The 21782-nt window shown below is 49.9% G+C and overlaps 1 protein-coding gene across 5 annotated transcripts in view; it reads right to left on the minus strand.

The window, feature by feature from the left end:
* TMPRSS2 (transmembrane serine protease 2) overlaps nt 1-21782 on the minus strand; it is a 236722-nt gene that overhangs the window by 112932 nt on the left and 102008 nt on the right. For all 5 annotated transcript variants that reach the window (XR_004539249.1, XR_004539251.1, XR_004539252.1 and 2 more), the window contains one exon: nt 10189-10257. Coding sequence is in view for 1 of the 5 variants with exons in the window: in XM_033942439.1 (XP_033798330.1) it covers nt 10189-10203 (15 nt within the window). In the remaining 4 variants the exon portion in view is untranslated. The remainder of the gene's footprint in view (nt 1-10188; nt 10258-21782) is intronic.

Here is a 21782-nt window from a genome sequence, read left to right on the forward strand (position 1 = left end):
GAGTTCCATCCCCTTTTATCATCTTGGTCGCTCTTCTTTCACCCTTTTCTAGTGCCGCTATATCTTTCTTGAGATAAGAAGACCAGAATTGAAAGCAATACTCCAGATGAGGTCGCACCATGGAGCGATACAGGGGCATTATAACATTCATAGTCCTGCTAACCCATTCCTTTTTTTAATAATTTCTAGCATCCTGTTTGCTTTTTTGGCCACCAACGGACATTGGGCAGAAGGTTTCATCGTATTGTCTATGATGATACACAGATCCTTTTCTTGGGCGCTAACCCCCAAGGTAGACCCTAGCATTTGGTAATTGTGTTTTGGGTTATTCTTCCCAATGTGCATCACATTGCATTTTGTCCACATTAAATTTTATCTGCTACTTGGACGTCCAGTCTTCCAATTTCCTAAGTTCTGCTTGCAATTTTTCACTATCTGCATGAGTTTTAACACCTTTGAACAGTTTACTGTCATCTGCAAATTTAATCATGTGACTTGTCATCCCAATTTCCAGATAATTTACAAATAAGTTAAATAGCACCAGTCCCAGTACAGATCCCTGTGGTACTCCACTGTTTACTCTCCTCCATTGAGAAAAATGGCCATTTAACAGTACCCTCTGTTTTCTACCCATAAACAAAAGGCCTTTGATGGATTCTATTGGCCTTATATGTTTGCTGTGTTGGGTAAGTTGTATTTTAAGGGTGAGTATTTAACCTGGATTCAGTCTCTGTATAATAAGCCCCTGGCAAGTCTTAAGATAAATGGCTCATACACACAGCATGTTGTTTGAGTTACTAAGAAGAATTCAATAGGATTGCACCTTGTCATAAGAACATAAGAAACGCCTTCACCGAATCAGACCTTTGGTCCATCCAGTCTGGTGACCCGCACACGCGGAGGCCAAGCCAGGTGTTCCCCGATGAAGACCTGTTTATCTGTATCCATCAATGTGATTTTCAAGAAGGTGTGCATCCAACTTGCCCTTGAAACCCAGAATGGTGGTTTCCATCACAACCTCCTCCGGGAGAGCATTCCAAGTGTCCACCACTCGCTGCGTGAAACAGAACTTCCTGGTATTTGTCCTGAGCCTGTCGCCTCTCAACTTCAGTCCATGGCCTCTTGTCTGATTCACATTTGACAACGTGAATAACAATGCTTCTCGCTCTATTTTGTCAAATCCTTTTATTATTTTATAAGTCTCTATCATATCCCCTCGCAGTCTTCTCTTTTCAAGGGTGAATAAGCCCAGTTTTCTGAGGCGTTCTTTGTAGCTCAAATTTTCCATACCTTCTACTAGCTTCGTAGCTCGCCTCTGCACCCTCTCCAGCAGTGTCACATCCTTCTTTAGGTAGGGAGACCAGTGATGGACACTGTACTCCAGGTGTGGTCTGACCATTGCTCTGTAAAGCGGCATTATGACGTCCGCCGATCTACTCATGATTCCCTTCTTTATCATGCCCAACATCCTGTTTGCCTTCTTTGCCGCCGATGCGCACTGCGCCAACGGCTTCAGGGTCCTGTCAATCAGTATCCCCAGATGCCTTTCTTGTTCGCTCTTGCCCAATATCACACCTAACATTTTATATTCATGTTCCTTGTCTTTCCTTACCAGGTGCATCACTTTGCATTTCTCTATATTAAACTTCATCTGCCACTTTTCCGCCCATTTCTCTAGCTGGTTCAAATCTCTTTGGAGTTCTTCAATGTCCATTAGTGACCCAACTGTCCGGCATAGTTTCGTGTCATCTGCAAACTTGATTATATTACTTGTTGTTTTCTCTTCCAGGTCATTTATGAAGATATTGAACAAAATGGACCCAAGAACCGAGCCCTGGGGCACACCGCTTGTCACCTTTTCCCAGTCCGAGAACTTCCCATTTATGCTTACCCTCTGCAATCTTTTCTCCAACCATCTACCTTATTTTTGCCTATCTATAAAACCTTACGCCCAATTAATTATAATGCATGAGGGCATCATCTGTGGGGGTATGGTACATAGGATTATGCTTTTCACCGACATTTTACCGATTCTCTTAATCAGGATGATCATTACCTTTTAACATAGAGGCCCTACAGTGATATGGACAGGTATCAGGATTCCCAAACATGACCAAATCAGAGATACTCAGTATAACTACAGATACAGCAGAAGTACAATGGTTACAACGAATGTACCCTTTTTGCTGGATCTCAAAATATATTAGGTGTTTAGGGATCAACATATCTGAATCACATACAGAGCTCTATGAACTCAACTATCCTTCATTTATAAAGAAGTTTTACAGGAATTAAGAGTGCTGGAAAGAGCTAAACCCATCATGGCTGGGACTAATACGTGCCATAAAGATTATAGTACTATCCTACTACTTACTACTCATCGCTTATATAGCACTGAAAGGTTTATACAACACTGTACGTTTTGACATTTATAGACAGTCCCTGCTTGGACAAGCTTACAATCTAACTTGGACAGACAGACATGACATATAGGGTTGGGTATGCAAAACCCAAGGTGAGAGGAGTTAGGAGTCAAAAGCACTCTCAGCTTTTAACTGGGCCTTGAACACTGACAGAGATGGAGCCCGCCACATGGATTTGAGCAGCTTGTTCCAAGCATATGGTGCAGCAAGGTAGAAGGGACGGAGTCTGGACTTGGTAGTTGAAGAGAAGGGACTTACCAGTTGAGCAGAGCTCAAGGGGGGGATCATAGAGAGAGATAAGTGAAGAAAGATAGTGAGGGGTAGCTGAGTGAGTGCATTTGTAGATCAGTAAAAGGAGTTTGAATTGTATTCAGAAACAGATGGGAAGCCAATTAAGTGATTTTTGAAGAGTATAGCGGCTTTCCCAGAATATAAGTCATGCAGCTGAATTCTGGATGGAATGGAGGGGAGCGAGATGGCTAAGCAGACGGCCTGAAAGCAGTGAGTTGCAGTAGTCTAAGCGCAAGGTGATGAGGGTGTGGATAAATGCCTTTTTCAACCAGTTCCTCTATATCACAGTTGGAATAAATTAAGCAATTCTTCAGGGAATTCTTCTTTCTATACAATCCTTGTTCTTTCCAAATTGGATTATTGTAATACCCTGTACTTGGGGATGATCCAAGCACGTGTTAAGGCATTGCAGGTGATTATATCTTTTCATGGTACTGCCTATACCAGTAGTCTTCTCTATTTTTAAGCTGGAGCCACTTTGGATCCAAAAGAGCTGAAGGAGAGCTCCCAAATATCTCCCCATGCAGGGCTACACACTGTTGACCAGTATGTGTCAATGAAAGCTAGCCCACCTTCAAATTTTTCATGAGGGTATCCTGAAAAAGGAGAGCATTTCCACATGATTCTTCTTTGTCTACTCATAAATGTCTTATCCTTCAAGAACATAAGAATTGTCATACTGGGACAGACCAAAGGTCCATCAGCCCAGTATCCTGTTTCCAACAGTGACCATCCCAGTTCCCAAGTACCAATCACTTTTTCCCCATCCACATCCTCCCTTCTGTTGCGAGCTTGGTTAGAGAGGCAGATAAAGAGCAGAGAAAAAAAAATCAGAAAGATTACAGGGCTGTCCCAGAGGTCTCCAGGGATTGCCACTGGCTCTAAGGCCTTGCGTTGAGAAAAACACTAGCCTATACTATGTGGGCTCAATTAATTTTTGTCTACATATTTCTATTTTTAGTTTGTGGTTACTTATTCTGTACTGGGTGAGGGTGTATCTGTGTTGTCTGTGTGTTAAAACACATGGTTTGCTATTGGCATTGACTGTGCAGGATCAATCTGTACTAATTTGACTTGCTTAGTTTTATAATGAGTGCACTGATGTTCTCATGCTCACTGCAATGTCTAAGATGCTGCCTTTTCCCAGTACACTCTTGTTGTCAAAAACATTAAGTATGCCACTGAAGAGAAGACCAAAAACAAGCAGACACAAAATTGAAGTTAAACCACAGACACAAAAGTTGGGAAATTATCTGTTTGGTAAAAAATGTCTGTAATAGCCAAGTTATGTCAAGGGTGGAGAGCAGCTGGTATTCTACCTATTTTTATTCCCGCCCTTTGGTCACTAAGATAAATAATTTTATTGGAATGACATGCGGTAATAAAGAGGCTATTGCACATATCATATGATAAGAACAGAGGGGATAGTCAGGAGAAGGCTAAATTTGATGACTCTTTGATCTGCTATTATCCTAAGTAAAAAGCAGAAAATATGTTGCCTATTGTTAAAAGACAGCAAACAACACACCTAAGGATGGATTACTGGAAAAGCACAGTTACTTACCGTAACAGGTGTTATCCAGGGACAGCAGGCAGATATTCTTAACGTATGGGTGACGTCACCGACGGAGCCCCGGTACGGACCTTTTTAACTAGAAAGTTCTAGTTGGCCGCACCGCGCATGCGCGAGTGCCTTCCCGCCCGACGGAGGAGTGCGTGGTCTCCAGTTAGGATAAGCCAGCTAAGAAGCCAACCCGGGGAGGTGGGTGGGTCGTAAGAATATCTGCCTGCTGTCCCTGGATAACACCTGTTACGGTAAGTAACTGTGCTTTATCCCAGGACAAGCAGGCAGCATATTCTTAACGTATGGGTGACCTCTAAGCTAACAGAGAGGGAGGAGGGATGGTTGGCCATTAGGAAAATAAATTTTGTAACACAGATTGACCAAAGTGTCCATCCCGTCTGGAGAAGGCATCCAGACAGTAGTGAGTAGTGAATGTGTGAACTGAAGACCAAGTGGCCGCCTTGCAGATTTCCTCAATAGGAGTGGAACGGAGGAAAGCCACAGAAGCAGCCATAGCTCTGACCCTGTGGGCCGTGACAGGTCCTTCCAGTGACAGGCCGGCCCGAGCATAACAGAACGCAATACAGGCAGCAAGCCAATTGGACAGCGTTCGTTTAGATACAGGGTGACCCAGACGATTAGGATCGAAGGTCAGAAAAAGTTGAGGAGAGGAACGGTGAGCCCTGGTACGGTCGAGGTAGTACGCCAGGGCACGCTTACAATCCAGCGTGTGAAGAGCCTGTTCCCCAGGATGAGAATGGGGTTTAGGGAAGAAAACAGGCAGCACGATGGACTGGTTGAGGTGAAAGGCTGAAACCACCTTAGGAAGGAATTTAGGATGGGTACGCAGAACCACCTTGTCATGGTGAAAAACAGTGAACGGTGGATCGGCGACCAGTGCATGTAGCTCACTAACCCTCCTGGCAGAGGTGATGGCAATGAGGAAAAGCACCTTCCATGTGAGAAGTTTGAGCGAGGTAGTAGCCAGAGGCTCAAAAGGAGGTTTCATGAGGGCTGACAAAACCACATTGAGGTCCCAGACGACTGGGGGAGGCTGAAGAGGTGGTTTGATATTGAAGAGGCCTCTCATGAACCGGGAAACCAGAGGATGAGCCGTGAGGGGTTTTCCAAGGATAGGCTCATGAAACGCAGTGATGGCACTGAGGTGGACTCTGATTGAGGTCGACTTGAGGCCAGCGTCGGATAGAGAGAGCAAATAGTCCAGTACAGTTTCCACCGCCAGAGAGGTGGGATTGTGATGATGAAGAAGACACCAAGCGGAGAACCGGGTCCACTTCTGATGGTAACATTGGAGTGTGGAGGGTTTCCTGGAGGCATCCAAAATGCGACGGACTGGCTGAGACAGGTTTTCTGGAGAGGTCAGCCCGAGAGAAACCAAGCTGTCAGGTGGAGCGAAGACAGATTGGGATGTAGTAGAGACTGATGTTGCTGTGTAAGAAGAGTAGGAAACACAGGTAGAGGAATGGGATCCCTGGAACTGAGCTGAAGCAGGAGGGAGAACCAATGTTGTCTGGGCCACCGAGGGGCGATGAGAATCATGGTGGCCCTGTCCTTGCGGAGCTTGAACAGGGTCCGCAACATCAGAGGAAGTGGAGGGAAGGCATAGAGGAACCGATCCGTCCAGTCGAGTAGGAATGCATCCGGGGCCAGACGATGTGGAGAGTAGAGTCTGGAGCAGAACTGGGGCAGCTGATGGTTGTGAGGAGCTGCAAAGAGGTCCACCTGTGGAGTGCCCCATCGAGCAAAGATGGAGTGGAGAGTGGGAGGATCCAGGGTCCACTCGTGAGGTTGAAGGATGCGGCTGAGCTGGTCGGCCAGGGAGTTCTGTTCGCCCTGGATATAGACCGCTTTGAGAAAAAGATTGTGGGCTGTGGCCCAGGTCCAAATTCGGAGGGCCTCCTGACAAAGGAGACGAGATCCGGTGCCGCCTTGCTTGTTGATGTAGTACATGGCGACTTGGTTGTCCGTGCACAGGAGAAGAACCTGAGGATAGAGAAGGTGCTGGAAGGCCTTGAGAGCATAAAACATGGCTCTGAGTTCCAGGAAATTGATGTGATGTTGACGCTCCTGAGGGGTCCAGAGTCCCTGAGTGCGTAGATCCCCTATGTGAGCTCCCCATGCATAGGGGGAGGCATCTGTGGTGATGATCATGGAATGAGGGGGCGGATGAAGAAGGAGGCCCCTGGAAAGATTTGAGGAGTTCAACCACCATTGAAGAGAGAGCTGAAGAGATGATGTCACAGAGATGGGATGAGAAAGAGGATCCCTGGTCTGCGACCATTGGTTGGCGAGGGTCCATTGCGGTATCCTCAAATGGAGTCGCGCCAGAGGAACCACATGGACTGTTGAGGCCATGTGACCCAGAAGAATCATCATCTGGCGAGCAGGGATGGATGGTTGGATGAGCACCTGTCGACAGAGGTGAAGCAGTGTCCGGTGCCGGTCGGCAGGAAGGAACGCTCTCATGGAGTTGGTATCGAGAAGTGCTCCGATGAACTGAAGGCGCTGCGTGGGAAGCAGATGCGACTTGGGATAATTGATCTCGAACCCCAAGAGATGGAGGAAAGAGATGGTGTGGTGAGTGGATTGCAGCACAAGTGGAGCGGTCATTGCTTTCACCAACCAATCGTCCAAGTAGGGGAACACTTGTAGGTTGTGGGACCTGAGACAGGCTGCTACCACAATCAGGCACTTGGTGAACACCCTGGGCGAAGATGCGAGACCAAAGGGAAGCACTTTGTACTGATAGTGGTGATTGAGTATCTGGAATCGGAGGTAGCGACGTGAAGCCTGATGAATTGGGATGTGAGTGTAGGCCTCCTTGAGGTCCAGGGAACATAGCCAGTCGTGTTGAGACAGAAGAGGATAAAGTGTGGCAAGTGAGAGCATTCTGAACTTTTCCTTGACCAAACACTTGTTGAGGTTCCTGAGGTCGAGGATAGGACGAAGATCTCCTGTTTTCTTGGGTACCAAGAAGTAGCGGGAGTAAAATCCCTGACCTCTTTGGTCTGGTGGAACTTCTTCGATGGCATTGAGAAGGAGGAGGGATTGGACCTCCCTGAGGAGGAGAGGAGTTTGGGAGGAGTGAGAAGCAGACTCTACGGGAGGATGGTCTGGAGGAAGAGTCTGAAACCTTAGTGAGTATCCGTGACGGATGATGTTTAGAACCCACAGGTCTGATGTGATGGCCTCCCAGCGTCGTAGAAAGATGGAGAGGCGGCCCCCGATAGGTTGAGGCAGAGGCAGCGAGGGTTGGAGACTGGCTATGCCCTGGAGAAAGGAGTCAAAAGGGCTGAGGAGGCTTAGTTTGAGGGAGAGGCTTAGCTGTCTGGTGAGATTGCGAGCGAGCCTGAGAGTGTTGTTGCTGTTGTTGGCGAGGCCGACGAGATTGCTGTTGAGGAGGATTCAGCGGCCTAGCAGAAAAGCGACGTTGGTAAGAAGACTGAGGTCTGTATGGTCGTGTCGGCGGAGTCTTCTTTTTAGGCTTAATGAGGGTGTCCCATCTGGTCTCATGAGCCGAAAGTTTTTGTGTGGTGGTATCTAGAGACTCCCCAAAAAGTTCATCACCAAGACAGGGCGCGTTGGCAAGGCGGTCTTGGTGGTTGACATCCAGGTCAGATACTCTCAGCCAGGCAAGGCGTCGCATAGCAATTGCCAGAGCAGAGGCACGGGAGGAGAGCTCGAAGGAGTCATAGATTGAGCGTACCATGAACTTCCTGAGCTGAAGGAGGGTGGAAATTTGTTGTTGAAACAAAGGGACCTTGCGTTCAGGGATGTACTTTTGCAGAGCAGAAAGTTGTTGTACCAGATATTTCATATAAAAAGAAAAATGAAATGAATAATTGTTGGCTCGGCTAGCCAGCATGGCATTCTGGTATAGGCGCTTTCCAAATTTATCCATTGTTTTACCCTCTCTGCCAGGAGGGGTGGAGGCATAGACACTGGAACCATGAGATTTCTTGAGAGTGGATTCTACTAGGAGGCTCTCATGTGGCAACTGGGGTTTATCAAATCCCGGGATAGGGATGACCCTGTATAAACTGTCCAGTTTCTTAGGGGCACCTGGAACAGTAAGGGGGTTCTCCAAGTTTTTATAAAACGTCTCCCGCAGAATATCATGGACGGGGAGTTTGAGAAATTCCTTGGGGGGTTGGTCGAAGTCCAAGGCTTCTAAAAAGGCCTGGGACTTCTTGGAGTCGGACTCGAGTGGGATGGAAAGAGCCCCAGACATCTCCCGAAGGAATTTTGTAAATGAGGACTGCTCGGGCTTGGAGGTGGATTCAGCCATGGAGGGTTCCTCATCAGTGGAAGAGGCATCCTCCTCGGTACCGAGGGGGGATTGCTCCCATAAGTCAGGGTCCCTGATGGCCGGCTCAGCATGGCGGGTTTTAGAAAGGGACTTGCCAGATCTCATGGATACGGTGCCGGGGGATGAAGACCGGTGCCGATCTCTGTCCCGGGAGGAGTGGTGTCGATCCCGGTCCCGAGACGATCGATGTCGATCTTGGGTTCGGGATGGGTCCTCCGCCGTGCAGGTCTGTAATGTAGGCTGTGCCGATAAGACCGGCATCGAAGTATTCATCGGTACCGAGGGGGTGGCCACTGGCGTAGTGGTGCGAGGCTCGGGCCGGACCGGTACCGGAAGGAGCGGTGCCAGCAGGGTTGGGAGCAGTTCCTGAAGCTGGTGCTCGAGTTGCTCCTGTAATTTAGTTTGGAGGATGGCCGAGATACGGTCCTCCAATGGGGGCACCGGTACCGTTTTACTTTTCTTCGGTACCATAGGTGCCGCTCTACGCTCCGGTGATGAGGAGGCCGATGAAGAGGCACTCACCGTTATCGGAGCGGAGCGTTTACGGGACTTGCGGGACGTCGGAAGGACCGGTGTCACCGCCGTGGCTGGAGGGCGCTCAAGGGAAGTGGAAGGCTTCTTAGCTGGCTTACCTGGCGCCATCGACCCCGCAGAAGGATCAGGTGGTGTCGATGTTGACGGTGCCGATTTCGGCGGTGCCGTCGACGTCGGGGTCGGATCCATAGCAGAACCGGTGCCGAAGAGGAGATTCTGCTGAATTTGTCTATTTTTAAGTGTGCGTTTTTGAAGAGTCGCGCAGCGGGTGCAGGTGTCAGCCCGATGTTCCGGACCCAAGCACTGTAGGCACCAGTTGTGTGGGTCCGAAAGGGAAATCGGGCGTGCACACCGCTGGCACTTCTTAAAACCCGGCTGAGGGGGCATGAAGGGGAATACGGCCTCAGCGAAATCAAAGCCGGAGGCTTGTATGATGGCAACAGGCCCCGCTGGGGCCTGTTGAAAAATAAAGGAAAAAATAAAGTTTTTTTTTTTTTTTTTTTTTTTTGTAAATTAGACAGAAAGGAAAAACCCGAAGGAAAAAAGCAGAAAAAATCAAAATAACGCGAGCGGGAAGGCAAAAAAGGAGTGTTCAACAGCCGTTGAATACCACATGCGTCTTCTTCGCTCCGCGGAAACGAAGAAACTGGAGACCACGCACTCCTCCGTCGGGCGGGAAGGCACTCGCGCATGCGCGGTGCGGCCAACTAGAACTTTCTAGTTAAAAAGGTCCGTACCGGGGCTCCGTCGGTGACGTCACCCATACGTTAAGAATATGCTGCCTGCTTGTCCTGGGATAAACAAATATTTTACTCTACAAAGTAATCCTAGCAATTATCACAGATGACAGAAGAGGTATCATGAAAAGCAACAGAATAGAAAACAAAGGTGTTCTTTTACTAAGGCGCGCTAGCCATAAACGCTAATGCATTTAGCACGTGTTAAAATGGCTCGCGTGCCTTATTAAAAGGACCCCAAAGTTTCTTCAACAGAATGATGGATCAGGTCAAAGTGAATTAGTCACAACAAGCTGAATTCACACTTACAGGGTTTGTAGACATCCTCTATTCACTGGCAACTACTGGAAGGCTTGGATATTCTAGTGACCAGACAACCTAGAGATAAAGAGTAGGAGATCAAAAAAGGGTAAATGGTGAACAAATGCAGGAGTCAAGAAAGTTCATTGGTAATAATGGTTTAAAAAAAAATGCATCATTAACAACCATTTTGAAACGTCTCTCCTAAATGCAAAGTATGCAAACACAAAGTCAAACAGAAAACACATGTATACTTGCTAGAGATGTGCATTCATTAGCAAGCACTCAGCTATTTAAGGCATTCTAATTTTAATGCTGATTCTTTATTCATTTTTAAAACTACAATTGTGCACAAAAGATGATATAGTTACAAAGAAGATTAATTTTATAGCACAATACACTTTCAAAGTCAATAAGACGACTTATTTTCCCCCATCCAATTGGACAGCAAAATCTTTAAAATATATATAAATAATCCAACCATACTTTCTAATCACTCCTAGAGCATATCCTCCTTCCCAGGATGTGTACATTTTCCTTATTGATATAAAAATAATCAATCCTTATAATATTTAGTTAATGGTTCCCAAACACCCACAAATTTTTTATAACATCCTTTCTGAATGGCTGATTGATTTAACATATGAAATATAATGTGCACAATGAATTTCTATGCATTAAAAAGTTTTAATGTATGTTTTTTTGGGGTTTTGGGGTGTTTGTTTTTTTTAATTAACAAGAGAGTATGTGAGAGTATGTGAAACTAGCTTAAAATATTAATGAATATCTAGTGAAAATACCATATTTTCTAAAAAATGAACGGAAAAAAAGTTTTGCCCTTATGTGTCCTGCCCTTCGAGTTTACCCAATGGAGTACAAAGGTCCTGGAGGAGACTTTGCACCTGCTCTTTCTGCAGGCACACTTTTAATGGAAAAAATCTTGGAATGTGTGTCATGTTATTTTCCAACCCCGACTTCAAAATGCCTCCAGCAATATCTCCATGAACCCGACTAAAATTATATATATATTTTAGTTAGACTGAGTGGTGGAAATTCTTAGAAGGCTAATTTACCAGGGTATAATGCAGGAGTTCTTAACTTATGGGGCCCACATCCTTGGGGTGTGTGAAAAAAGGTCAAATGGGATGAGGAGAAAGTTTTATTAAATTGTGTTAAAAATGATCTAGGATGGGCCTTTGTTTTATATGCATATCGGGGATTCTATACATGAAAATTGGGGAGTAAACTGACAGAGAGTGCTGCTTTCTGCATGTTTTTTCTTGCCTGTCTTTTGTGACCATGGTCTTGTTAGGTCCTTGCTGGCTACATGCCTGGGAGGGGCTCACCCTTATCCCAACTGGCTGGTCCTTTTGTTCTTTCTACCTTCTTTCCAACCTGAGTGTTAGATTGTGTACTGCAGGGGTCTCAAAGTCCCAATCCAGTCGGGTTTTCAGGATTTTCCCAATGAATATGCAGCACAGTTACTTACCGTAACAGGTGTTATCCAGGGACAGCAGGCATATATTCTCACATGTGGGTGACGTCATCTACGGAGCCCCGGCGCGGACAGCTTTTCAAGCAAACTTGATTGAAGTTTCAAGTTTGCACACTGCACCACGCATGTGCGTGCCTTCTCGCCCACTAGAGGGCGCATCCCACCTCGTGGTCCTCAGTTCCATAACTAGCAAGGAAGCCATCCCCGGGGAGGCGGGCGGGTTGTGAGAATATATGCCTGCTGTCCCTGGATAACACCTGTTACGGTAAGTAACTGTGCTTTATCCCAGGACAAGCAGGCATGATATTCTCACATGTGGGTGACCTCCAAGCCAACCAAAAAAGGGTAGGTGGGAGGATGGCAATTTATGAAAACAGGTTACGTAACACCGACTGGCCAAACCGGCCATCGTTTCTGGACAAGGTGTCCAGACAGTAATGAGAGGTGAATGTATGAACCGAAGACCAAGTGGCAGCCTTACATATTTCCTCCATTGGAGTGGATCGGAGAAAGGCTATCGAAGCTGCCATTGCTCGGACCTTGTGCCCCGTGACTCGACCCGGGGGAGGAAGGCCAGCCTGAGCGTAGCAAAAGGAAATGCAAGCGGCCAACCAGTTAGACAGAGTGCGCTTGGAAACTGGATGCCCTAATCGATTGGGGTCGAAGGACAAAAACAATTGAGGGACCTTCCGATGAGACCTGGTGCGTTGAAGATAATATGCCAACGCCCTCTTACAGTCAAGCGTGTGAAGCGCCGTCTCGCCCGGATGGGAGTGGGGCTTCGGGAAGAACACAGGAAGGACAATGGCCTGATTGAGGTGGAAGTCAGACACAACCTTAGGTAAAAACTTAGGATGGGTGCGGAGAACCACCTTGTCGTGATGAAAGACCGTGAAAGGAGGGTCCGCAACCAAGGCTTGCAACTCCCCAATCCGCCTGGCGGAGGTGAGGGCAATCAGAAACACCGCCTTCCAAGTCAGAAATTTCAAGAGGGACTTGTTGAGTGGCTCAAAAGGGGGTTTCATCAGTTGAGCCAGAACTACATTCAAGTTCCACACGACAGGCGGAGGCTTAAGAGGGGGGCAAACCCTGATTAACCCTTTCATGAAGCGTGTCACCAAGGGGTGGAGTGACAGAGGGCGTCCCTCCAGAGGTTGGTGGAAGGCAGAAATCGCACTGAGATGAACCCGCACCGAAGTGGTTTTCAAGCCGGAGCGCGACAAGTGAAATAAATATTCTAAGACCGAGGATACCGGAACTGATACCGGATCCAGGTGAAAAGACGAACACCAGGTGGAAAACCTGGTCCATTTCTGCGCATAGCAAAGCCTCGTCGAGATCTTGCGGGAGGCTTCCAACACCTCCTTCACCGATTGGGACAGGTCCGGAGGAGTCAGGGAACAAGAAACCAAGCTGTCAGGTGCAATGACTGCAGGTTGGGATGTAACATGGATCCTTGACTCTGAGACAGCAGAGAAGGAGAGACAGGCAGGGGAAGAGGCTCCCTGGCACTGAGCTGGAGCAGCAGGGAGAACCAGTGCTGGCGCGGCCACCGAGGTGCTATGAGAATCATCGTGGCCGTGGACGATTTTAGGTGTACCAACGTTCGCATGATCAGAGGGAACGGAGGGAATGCATACAGGAACCTCCCTTCCCAGTCGAGTAGGAAGGCATCCGCTTCCAGACGGTCCTGCGAGTACATCCGAGAACAATATAGTGGTAGTTTGTGTGTCTCCGGAGAGGCAAACAGATCCACCTGTGGCGTTCCCCAGCGAGCGAAAACCTCGCGTAGAACTGCTGAGTGTAGAGTCCACTCGTGCGGTTGCAGAAGTCGACTGAGTTTGTCCGCCAGGCAATTCCGTTCTCCTTGGATGTAGACCGCCCGGAGGAAGATGTTCCGGGAGGCCGCCCACTCCCAGAGGCGAAGAGCCTCGGAGCAGAGGGGCCATGACCCCGTTCCTCCCTGCTTGTTCACATAATACATTGCCACCTGATTGTCCGTGCGGACGAGGACCACCTGGTCCTGCAATATGTGAACGAAGGCTCGAAGTGCTAGGAAGATGGCCCGCAGCTCTAGCACGTTGATATGACACTGACGGTCTTCTGCCGACCACAGGCCCTGCGTGCGAAGACCGTCGAGATGGGCTCCCCACGCGTACTCCGAGGAGTCCGTGGTCAGGACCTTGTGAAAAGGCGGAGTGCGGAACAATAGCCCCCTGGACAGATTTGAAGAGTCTGTCCACCAACGTAGCGATTTCCGCAAAAGTGGAGTCACCGAAATGAGGCGAGACACCGGGTCGCACTCCTGACGCCACTGGGATGCGAGGGTCCACTGAGGGATCCTCAGATGTAGCCTCGCAAACGGCGTGACATGTACCGTCGAGGCCATATGGCCCAGCAGCATCATCATGCGCTTGGCCGACACCTTCGACAGTTGAGAGACCTGGCGACTCATCCGTACCAAGGCTTCCAACCGCTGGGTCGGCAGGTAGGAGCGTAGGCGCACCGTGTCCAGCACCGCACCTATGAATTGAAGAGACTGAGACGGCCTCAATTGAGACTTTGGAAAGTTTATCTCGAACCCGAGAGTTTGCAGGAAGGTAATAGACTGTCGGGTCGCTGAGATAGCCCCCTCCCTGGTCGGGGCTTTGATGAGCCAATCGTCCAGGTAAGGGAACACGTGGAGTCCCCGTGACCTGAGGGCTGCTGCAACCACCACCATGCACTTCGTGAATACTCGTGGGGACGCGGCCAGGCCGAAGGGCAGTACTCTGTACTGGAGGTGGAGGTCCCCCACCTGGAATCGTAAGAATCTTCGACAGGCGGGGTGCACCGGTACATGGGTGTATGCTTCCTTCAGGTCGAGGGAGCACATCCAGTCCCCTTCCTCCAAGAGGGGATACAGAACCGGGAGAGATAGCATTCGAAACTTCTCCCGGGCCAGGAATTTGTTGAGCTTCCTGAGGTCCAGTATGGGGCGCAGGTCCCCGGTCTTTTTTGGGACCAAGAAGTAGCGGGAGTAAAACCCCGTACCCCACTGGTCCTTGGGGACCGGCTCGACCGCCCGAAGCTTCAAGAGGGCTTTGGCTTCGGTTATAAGGGTCGGTAGCTGCGAACGGTTGCAGGGGACTAAACTCGGGGGACTGTCCGGCGGCGAGGACACAAAGTTGAGCGAGTAGCCCTCGGAGACGATCCGGAGCACCCAAGCGTCTGAGGTAATCCCGGTCCATGCCTCCCGGAAGGACCGGAGACGGCCCCCGATAGGAAGGGGTTCCTGTGAAAGTGCGGAGGGGAACCGGCCCCGTCCGCTCAGCCCGTCAAAAGGAAGGCGCTGGCTTAGAAGGGCCCTGCGCCGGGGCTTGGGTTTGTCCCCCTCTGCCTCGCTGAGACGGACGTCTCGGAGGCGGTCTCGAGAAAGCCGGGGTCGACTTCTGAGGGTATCGGCGCGGCGGAGGCCGAAAGGGTTTCTGCGGCGGGGGCCTAGGTTTGGGGCGGACCAGGGATGCTAGAGAGCGCTCCTGTTCCGACAAGCGTTTGGTCGCCGCGTCCAATGACTCGTCGAATAACTCGGACCCCACACAAGGCAAGTCTGCCAGGCGTTCCTGCAGGTTTGGGTCCATGTCGAGGGTGCGAAGCCAGGCCAAGCGGCGCATGGCCACCGCGAGGGCCGACACCCTCGAAACCAGCTCAAAGGCGTCGTACACTGCATGGAATAGGTACAACCGCAATTGAGACAGGTTGGACATAAACTTGTCGAATCCTGCTCTTTGGGAGTCCGGTAACGAGTTTCGATATTGAGGAAGATCCTTCACCATACCCCGCAAATAGGAGGAAAAGGTGAAGGCGTAATTTAGAACCCTGGTGGCCATCAGGGAATTTGAATAGAGGCGACGGCCAAACTTGTCCAGGGTCCGCCCTTCCCTGCCTGGTGGAACCGTCGCAGAAACCCGTGAGGGCTGTGATTTTTTAAGAGCTGACTCCACCAGAAGGGACTGGTGTGAGAGCTGCGCCTTATCGAACCCTTTAGGAGGAATCGTTCTATACTTCGATTCCATTTTTGAAGGTACAGACGTGACTGTAAGAGGGTTTGACAAGTTCTTCAGCCAGGTCTGCAGAAGGACGCTGTTGAGAGGGAGTCTAGGCACCTCTCTAGGAGGAGTGGGGAGGTCCTGTTCCTCCAAAAATTCTTTGGAATACCGAGAACATACCATCTGGTCAATCCCCAGGGCTTGGGCCATGTCCTGAACGAAGGATGAAAATGAGGACGGCCTAGCCTGGGGAGACGGGGTTCTCGACCGCCCCACCGAGGAGAGGGGGGAGGCCTCATGGGAATAATGAGGATCCCTAACAGATCCCGAATCCCAGGATCCCCTCTCGAGGGCCCTCGAGGGGGAAGGGGAAGTTGTCCTCCTCGCAGAACCCTTGGGTGAGGAGCCCGGGGTTCGTGGGACACTTTCCCGTTTCCTCGGCGAGGCGGCCCGGGAAGACTTCCCACGAGGTGAGCGGAGGAGCCTCGGATTGTCGAGGCGCAACTCCGACACCTGCAGCGCCTCGCCCCCGAACGACGAGGAACGGTCGCGCCAAGGCGAGCCTCGAGGTCGCTTAGACTTCCTCGATCGACGCCCCGTCCGAGGTCGCGTCGAGGGCGAGGCGTGTCTGGAAGACCCGGAGGAAGAGGAGGAAAGACGGCGCACTCTGCGCAACTTTTCTTTGGGCCTTACACTCCGCTCAGGGGGTTCCCCCGAGGTCGAGGTCCGGGGCGGGGCCGAGACCGAGGTGAACGGGGTCACTGTACCCGAGACCGAGGTCGCCGAGGCCGGGGGTCCCGCGGTCGAGGGGGCCGAGGCCGGGGCCTCCGAGACCGAAGGCGCCCCGGCCGAGGTCGAGGCCGCCGGGACCGCAGCACGCTGCAACACTTCCAGGGCTCCCGATAGCTCCGATGAGATCAGAGCTCGGAGGAGATCCTGGAAGGCCGGAATCCCCACGAAGGTGGGGAGTTCCGAGTCCGGGGCACACTCCCTGGAGGGCGACCTCGGTCTCGAGTATTCCCTCGGGGTGTGCGGAGTCGAGGTCCGATGCGGGGCCGGGGTCGACCCACCCGCCTTGGCCTGACTCGAGGATGGCTTCTTTGCTGAAGGGGATGGAACAGAGGACTTACCCGAAGCTTGCTTCACTGACGACGCCTTCGAGGATGAGGGTCGGGGCGAGGCCGAGGCCCCTGAGGACGCCGAGGCCGAGGTCAAGGCCGGGGCCGAAGCCGGGGCCGACGTCGAGGCCTTAGGCGGCGCGTCGACGGCGAACAATTCCGCCATTCTGGCCTTGCGGCGCCGTAGGGCCCTGTTTTGGAAGGTAGAGCAGCGATCACACGACTCTGTCGGATGTTCGGGCCCAAGACAGACAATGCACCACCGGTGAGGGTCAGTGATGGAAAGCAACCTCTCGCACCGGCTGCACTTTTTGAATCCCGTAACAGGACGGGACATCCACGAAGAAAAAGAAGAAGGCCGGGAACGTACCGACGTCCCCGGCCACGGCTTCCGGGAGCCCCCGGAGCCAGATGAAAACGAAATACTTTTTTTTTTTTTTTTTTTGAAAAGAACCGAAAAGAGAAAAAACAGCACCGCGAACTAATTCGATGGAAAAACAAACTAAACGCGGCAGCTAGAAGGCAAAAACACTGGAGCTCAGATCCACAGGGCTTTCTTGCTCCGCGGAAAAATTTGAACTGAGGACCACGAGGTGGGATGCGCCCTCTAGTGGGCGAGAAGGCACGCACATGCGTGGTGCAGTGTGCAAACTTGAAACTTCAATCAAGTTTGCTTGAAAAGCTGTCCGCGCCGGGGCTCCGTAGATGACGTCACCCACATGTGAGAATATCATGCCTGCTTGTCCTGGGATAAATGAGATCTATGTGCATGCACTGCTTTCAATGCATATTCATTGGGGAAATCCTGAAAACCCAACTGGATTGCGGCCCTCAAGGAGGGACTTTGAGATCCCCGGTGTACTGTATTTTTCCCCCTGTTTCGGGATTTTGTTTGGTTGTATAGGCTTTGTTTGTTTGCTTCTTAATAAAAATGTTTCAAACCCAAAAAAATGGTCTAGAAAGATTCAAGTGTGACTTCTTTTGTGGCATAAAACTTTGTAGCACTGTAATTTTAGCAGTAGTGGACACATGGTTTAGGAAAGAGGTACAATTAAGAACATAAGAACATAAGCAGTGCCTCTGCCGGGTCAGACCACAGGTCCATCCTGCCCAGCAGTCCGCTCCCGCGGCGGCCAAAAACAGGTCAAGGCCTGTCTGAATCATCAGAAGGGGCTCCCTTGCCACCTTGGTTTCCCATTTAAGTTCTGCCCTCCTATCGAAGTCCTAGCCCTCCGGTCTTGCACATGCACGACCAGGTTGGTTTACTCAGTACCCCACGATCCCTCTATCCCTCAGGAATCCATCCAATCCCTGCTTGAATCCCTGTACCGTACTCTGCCTGATCACTTCCTCCGGTAGCGCATTCCAGGTGTCCACGACCCTTTGGGTGAAAAAGAACTTCCTTGCATTTGTTTTGAACCTGTCTCCCTTCAGTTTCTCAGAATGCCCCCTCGTATTTGCTGTCCCCTTCAGTCTGAAGAATCTGTCCCTATCCACCCTCTCTATGCCCCTCATGATCTTGAAGGTCTCTATCATATCTCCCCTGAGTCTCCTTTTCTCCAGAGAGAAGAGCCCCAGCCTATCCAGCCTCTCGGCGTATGAGCAGTGTTCCAGCCCCTTTACCATTTTCGTTGCTCTCCTTTGGACTCTCTCAAGTACCGCCATGTCCTTCTTGAGGTGCGGCGACCAATACTGAACGCAGTATTCCAGATGCGGACGTACCATCGCTCGATACAATGGCATGATGACTTCCCGTGTTCTGGTTGTTATGCCCTTCTTTATGATGCCCAGCATCCTGTTGGCTTTTTTTGAGGCTGCTGCACACTGTGCAGATGGCTTCAGTGATGCATCCACCAGCACACCCAAGTCTCTCTCGAGTCTGCTGTCTCCCAACAATACCCCCCCCAATTTGTAGTTGAACAACGGGTTCTTTTTCCCTATATGCATGACCTTGCATTTGTCCACGTTGAAGCGCATTTGCCATTTGTTTGCCCAGTCTTCCAGCTTGTCCAGGTCCCTTTGTAGGTCCTCACACTCCTCCCTGGTCCTAACTCTGCCGCACAGTTTGGTATCGTCTGCGAATTTTATAACCTCACACTTTGCCTCCTTTTCCAGGTCATTGATGAATATGTTAAAGAGTAAAGGCCCCAGCACCGATCCCTGTGGCACACCGCTCGTGACTCCCCGCCAGTCAGAATATTGGCCCTTTACTCCAACCCTCTGCAGTCTACCCGACAGCCAGTGCTTGATCCATCTGTGCACATCCCCTCCCACCCCGTGGCTCCACAGTTTCTTAAGTAGCCTTTCATGTGGCACCTTGTCGAAAGCCTTTTGAAAGTCGAGGTAAATGATGTCTATGGGCTCCCCATTGTCCATCCGACTGCTTATTCCCTCAAAGAAGTACAGAAGGTTCGTTAGGCACGACCTTCCCTTACAGAATCCGTGCTGGCTTGTTCTCAGTAGGCCATTCCTCTCGATGTGCTCGCAAATGCCGTCCTTGATCATAGCTTCCACCATCTTCCCTATTATTGAAGTCAGGCTCACCGGCCTGTAGTTCCCGGGGTCACCCCTCGATCCCTTCTTGAAGATCGGTGTGACATTTGCCAATTTCCAGTCCTCTGGCACCTCACCAGTTTTCAAGGATAGGTTGCAAACATGTTGGATTGTGCCCGCTATTTCCTGTCTTAGTTCTTTCAGCACCCTTGGGTGGATCCCGTCCGGGCCCGGTGATTTGCCGCATTTTAACCTGTCTATCTGTTTGAGGACATCCTCCCTACTTACCTCTATGTGCTCTAATTTTTCAGCCTGTTCCCCACTCATGAGCTCCTCTGAGTCCGGTATATTAGATGTGTCTTCGCTTGTGAAAACCGACGAGAAGAACGTGTTCAACCTCTCAGCTACCTCTTTATCCTCCTTAATCACTCCCTTCCTGTCCCCATCGTCCAACGGCCCTACCTCCTCTCTCGCTGGTCGCTTCCCCTTAACGTAACTGAAGAATGCCTTGAAGTTTTTCGCCTCCTTGGCCAGCCCCTCTTCGTATTTCTCTTTTGCTTTTCTAACCTCCCGGTGGCATTCCTTTTGGCATTCCCTGTGCGCCTGTCGATTTTCCTCTGTTGGGTCCTCTTTCCATCTCCGGAAAGATACTTTTTTGTCCTTTATTACCCTCTTTACTTCTATTGACATCCAAACCGGGTCCTTTGATCGCTTGTTCTTGCAGCCTTTCCTGAAATTGGGGACGTACATTCTCTGTGCTTCCTGCAGGGTGTCCCTAAATAGGGTCCAGGCGCTTCCCACAGTCTCCATCCTCAAGATGTTTCTGAGCTTCCTCCCCACCATTTCCCTCATAGCAGCGTAGTTCCCTTTCTTGAAGTTCAACGCAGTTGTTGCGGTCCTCCTAACTATGGGTATCCCTCTTTCTAATGTGAATCTGATCGTGTTGTGATCACTGTTGCCTAGTGGTCCTCCCACTTCTACCCCTCTTGCAGGCCCCCCTAATCCGTTTAGGATGAGGTCAAGAGTAGTACCCCCTCGCGTCGGTTCTTTGACTAGTTGCTCCATGAAGCAGTCCTTCACAGCTTCTACAAATCCTGTCTCCCTAGTGCAGTTGGAGTGACCCGTACTCCAGTCTATCCCTGGGTAGTTGAAGTCCCCCATCACTGTTACACTTCCAGTCCTGCACTCCTGTCTCAATTCCGCTTCCAAGTCGTGTCCGACTCCCTCTGGCGTACCAGGTGGTCGATAGTACAGCCCCAGTTTTATGCTCGCACCCTTATTTCCCGGTAATTGATCAGTTAAAGAGGTGTGGGAGCCAAAACAGGTTAAAAACCTCGGTATATTGTGACCAGGCAGACAAGAAGCATGCCAAGGTCCCAGCTAAGCCCGGAGGAAAAGTTAATAGGAAAACCCGGATGGGATTGTATAAAGGGTGTCCTAAGGGAAATAGGGATGATTTTCAGGTTAACCACCAGGGGGAGCCTGAAATCTCCAAGGATCTCCTGGATGAGCAGTATCTAGGTCACCACAGGAGGAGCCCAAGAGCCCCAGGCAGGTCTGCTGACTCATGTAGAATAGGGCGTGCCCCTAGAGTACAAAAACGAGCAGCTGAGAGCAAACAGACAGGCAGGCTAGGGAGAAGGTTCAGACCTTTCATTCCTGAGAGTCTCCTCGGGCCAAGCAAGGGTGATACAGCCTCACCTATGGAGGTGCAGGAAGCCGGAGAAATGCTGGAGGAAGCCTTTTCAGATTCTGATCTCCCCATGGAACTGGACAACCTGCTTGAGGGAATAAGTTTTGGTGAAGAAGCCATGGAGGTTGGTCTTTCCACCAGCTACAAGCCCCAACTGGATTGAATCAGTGAGTGTGTTTTCAGCTTGCTTTGTTTGAGAAAGGCTGTTTATTGAAGCTGAACCTTTTGGGATTTTTGCTTTTCTTTTCTTTACTGTTTTGTATTTTCTGTGAAGCTGATAGTGTCTGATTGGGAGAGGTTTGCTGTTACCTGGGAGGGCATTTTGAGGCTATATTATAGCAAGATAAAAAGCAAATCTGAGGCACTCTCCTTTTCCTGGTAGTGAAATGCATGGCTGCCAGAGGCTTCAGTTTGGAGTACTGTGAATAGGGTATCCAGTGCCTTAAACCCTATTGTTTGATGAACTGAATATCCTGCTTAGGAGCAGGCTGATTTAAATTCTGAGGTGAGCACAAACCTCAGAGGTGTGAAATAAGGAAAACACTTTGGACTTTATATCTGAACTGTTTATTGCTCTTACTTTTTAAGTTTGGACTGCTTGATGATTTATGGCCCACTTACCTATTGTTTGAATCCATGATTTTCCTGGTTTGTTTGTTTTTCTTTGTTTGGAGGAATAAAACAAAGACATTCTGATTTATAACCTTTTGAATAGATTGTGGGTTTTTCTGTTTTTTGATTTTCTATTGGTGACAGTCCAGGCCTGCAGGGTGACT

Source organism: Geotrypetes seraphini, chromosome 4 (genome assembly GCF_902459505.1).
Source record: "Geotrypetes seraphini chromosome 4, aGeoSer1.1, whole genome shotgun sequence".
Lineage (NCBI taxonomy): Eukaryota > Metazoa > Chordata > Amphibia > Gymnophiona > Dermophiidae > Geotrypetes > Geotrypetes seraphini.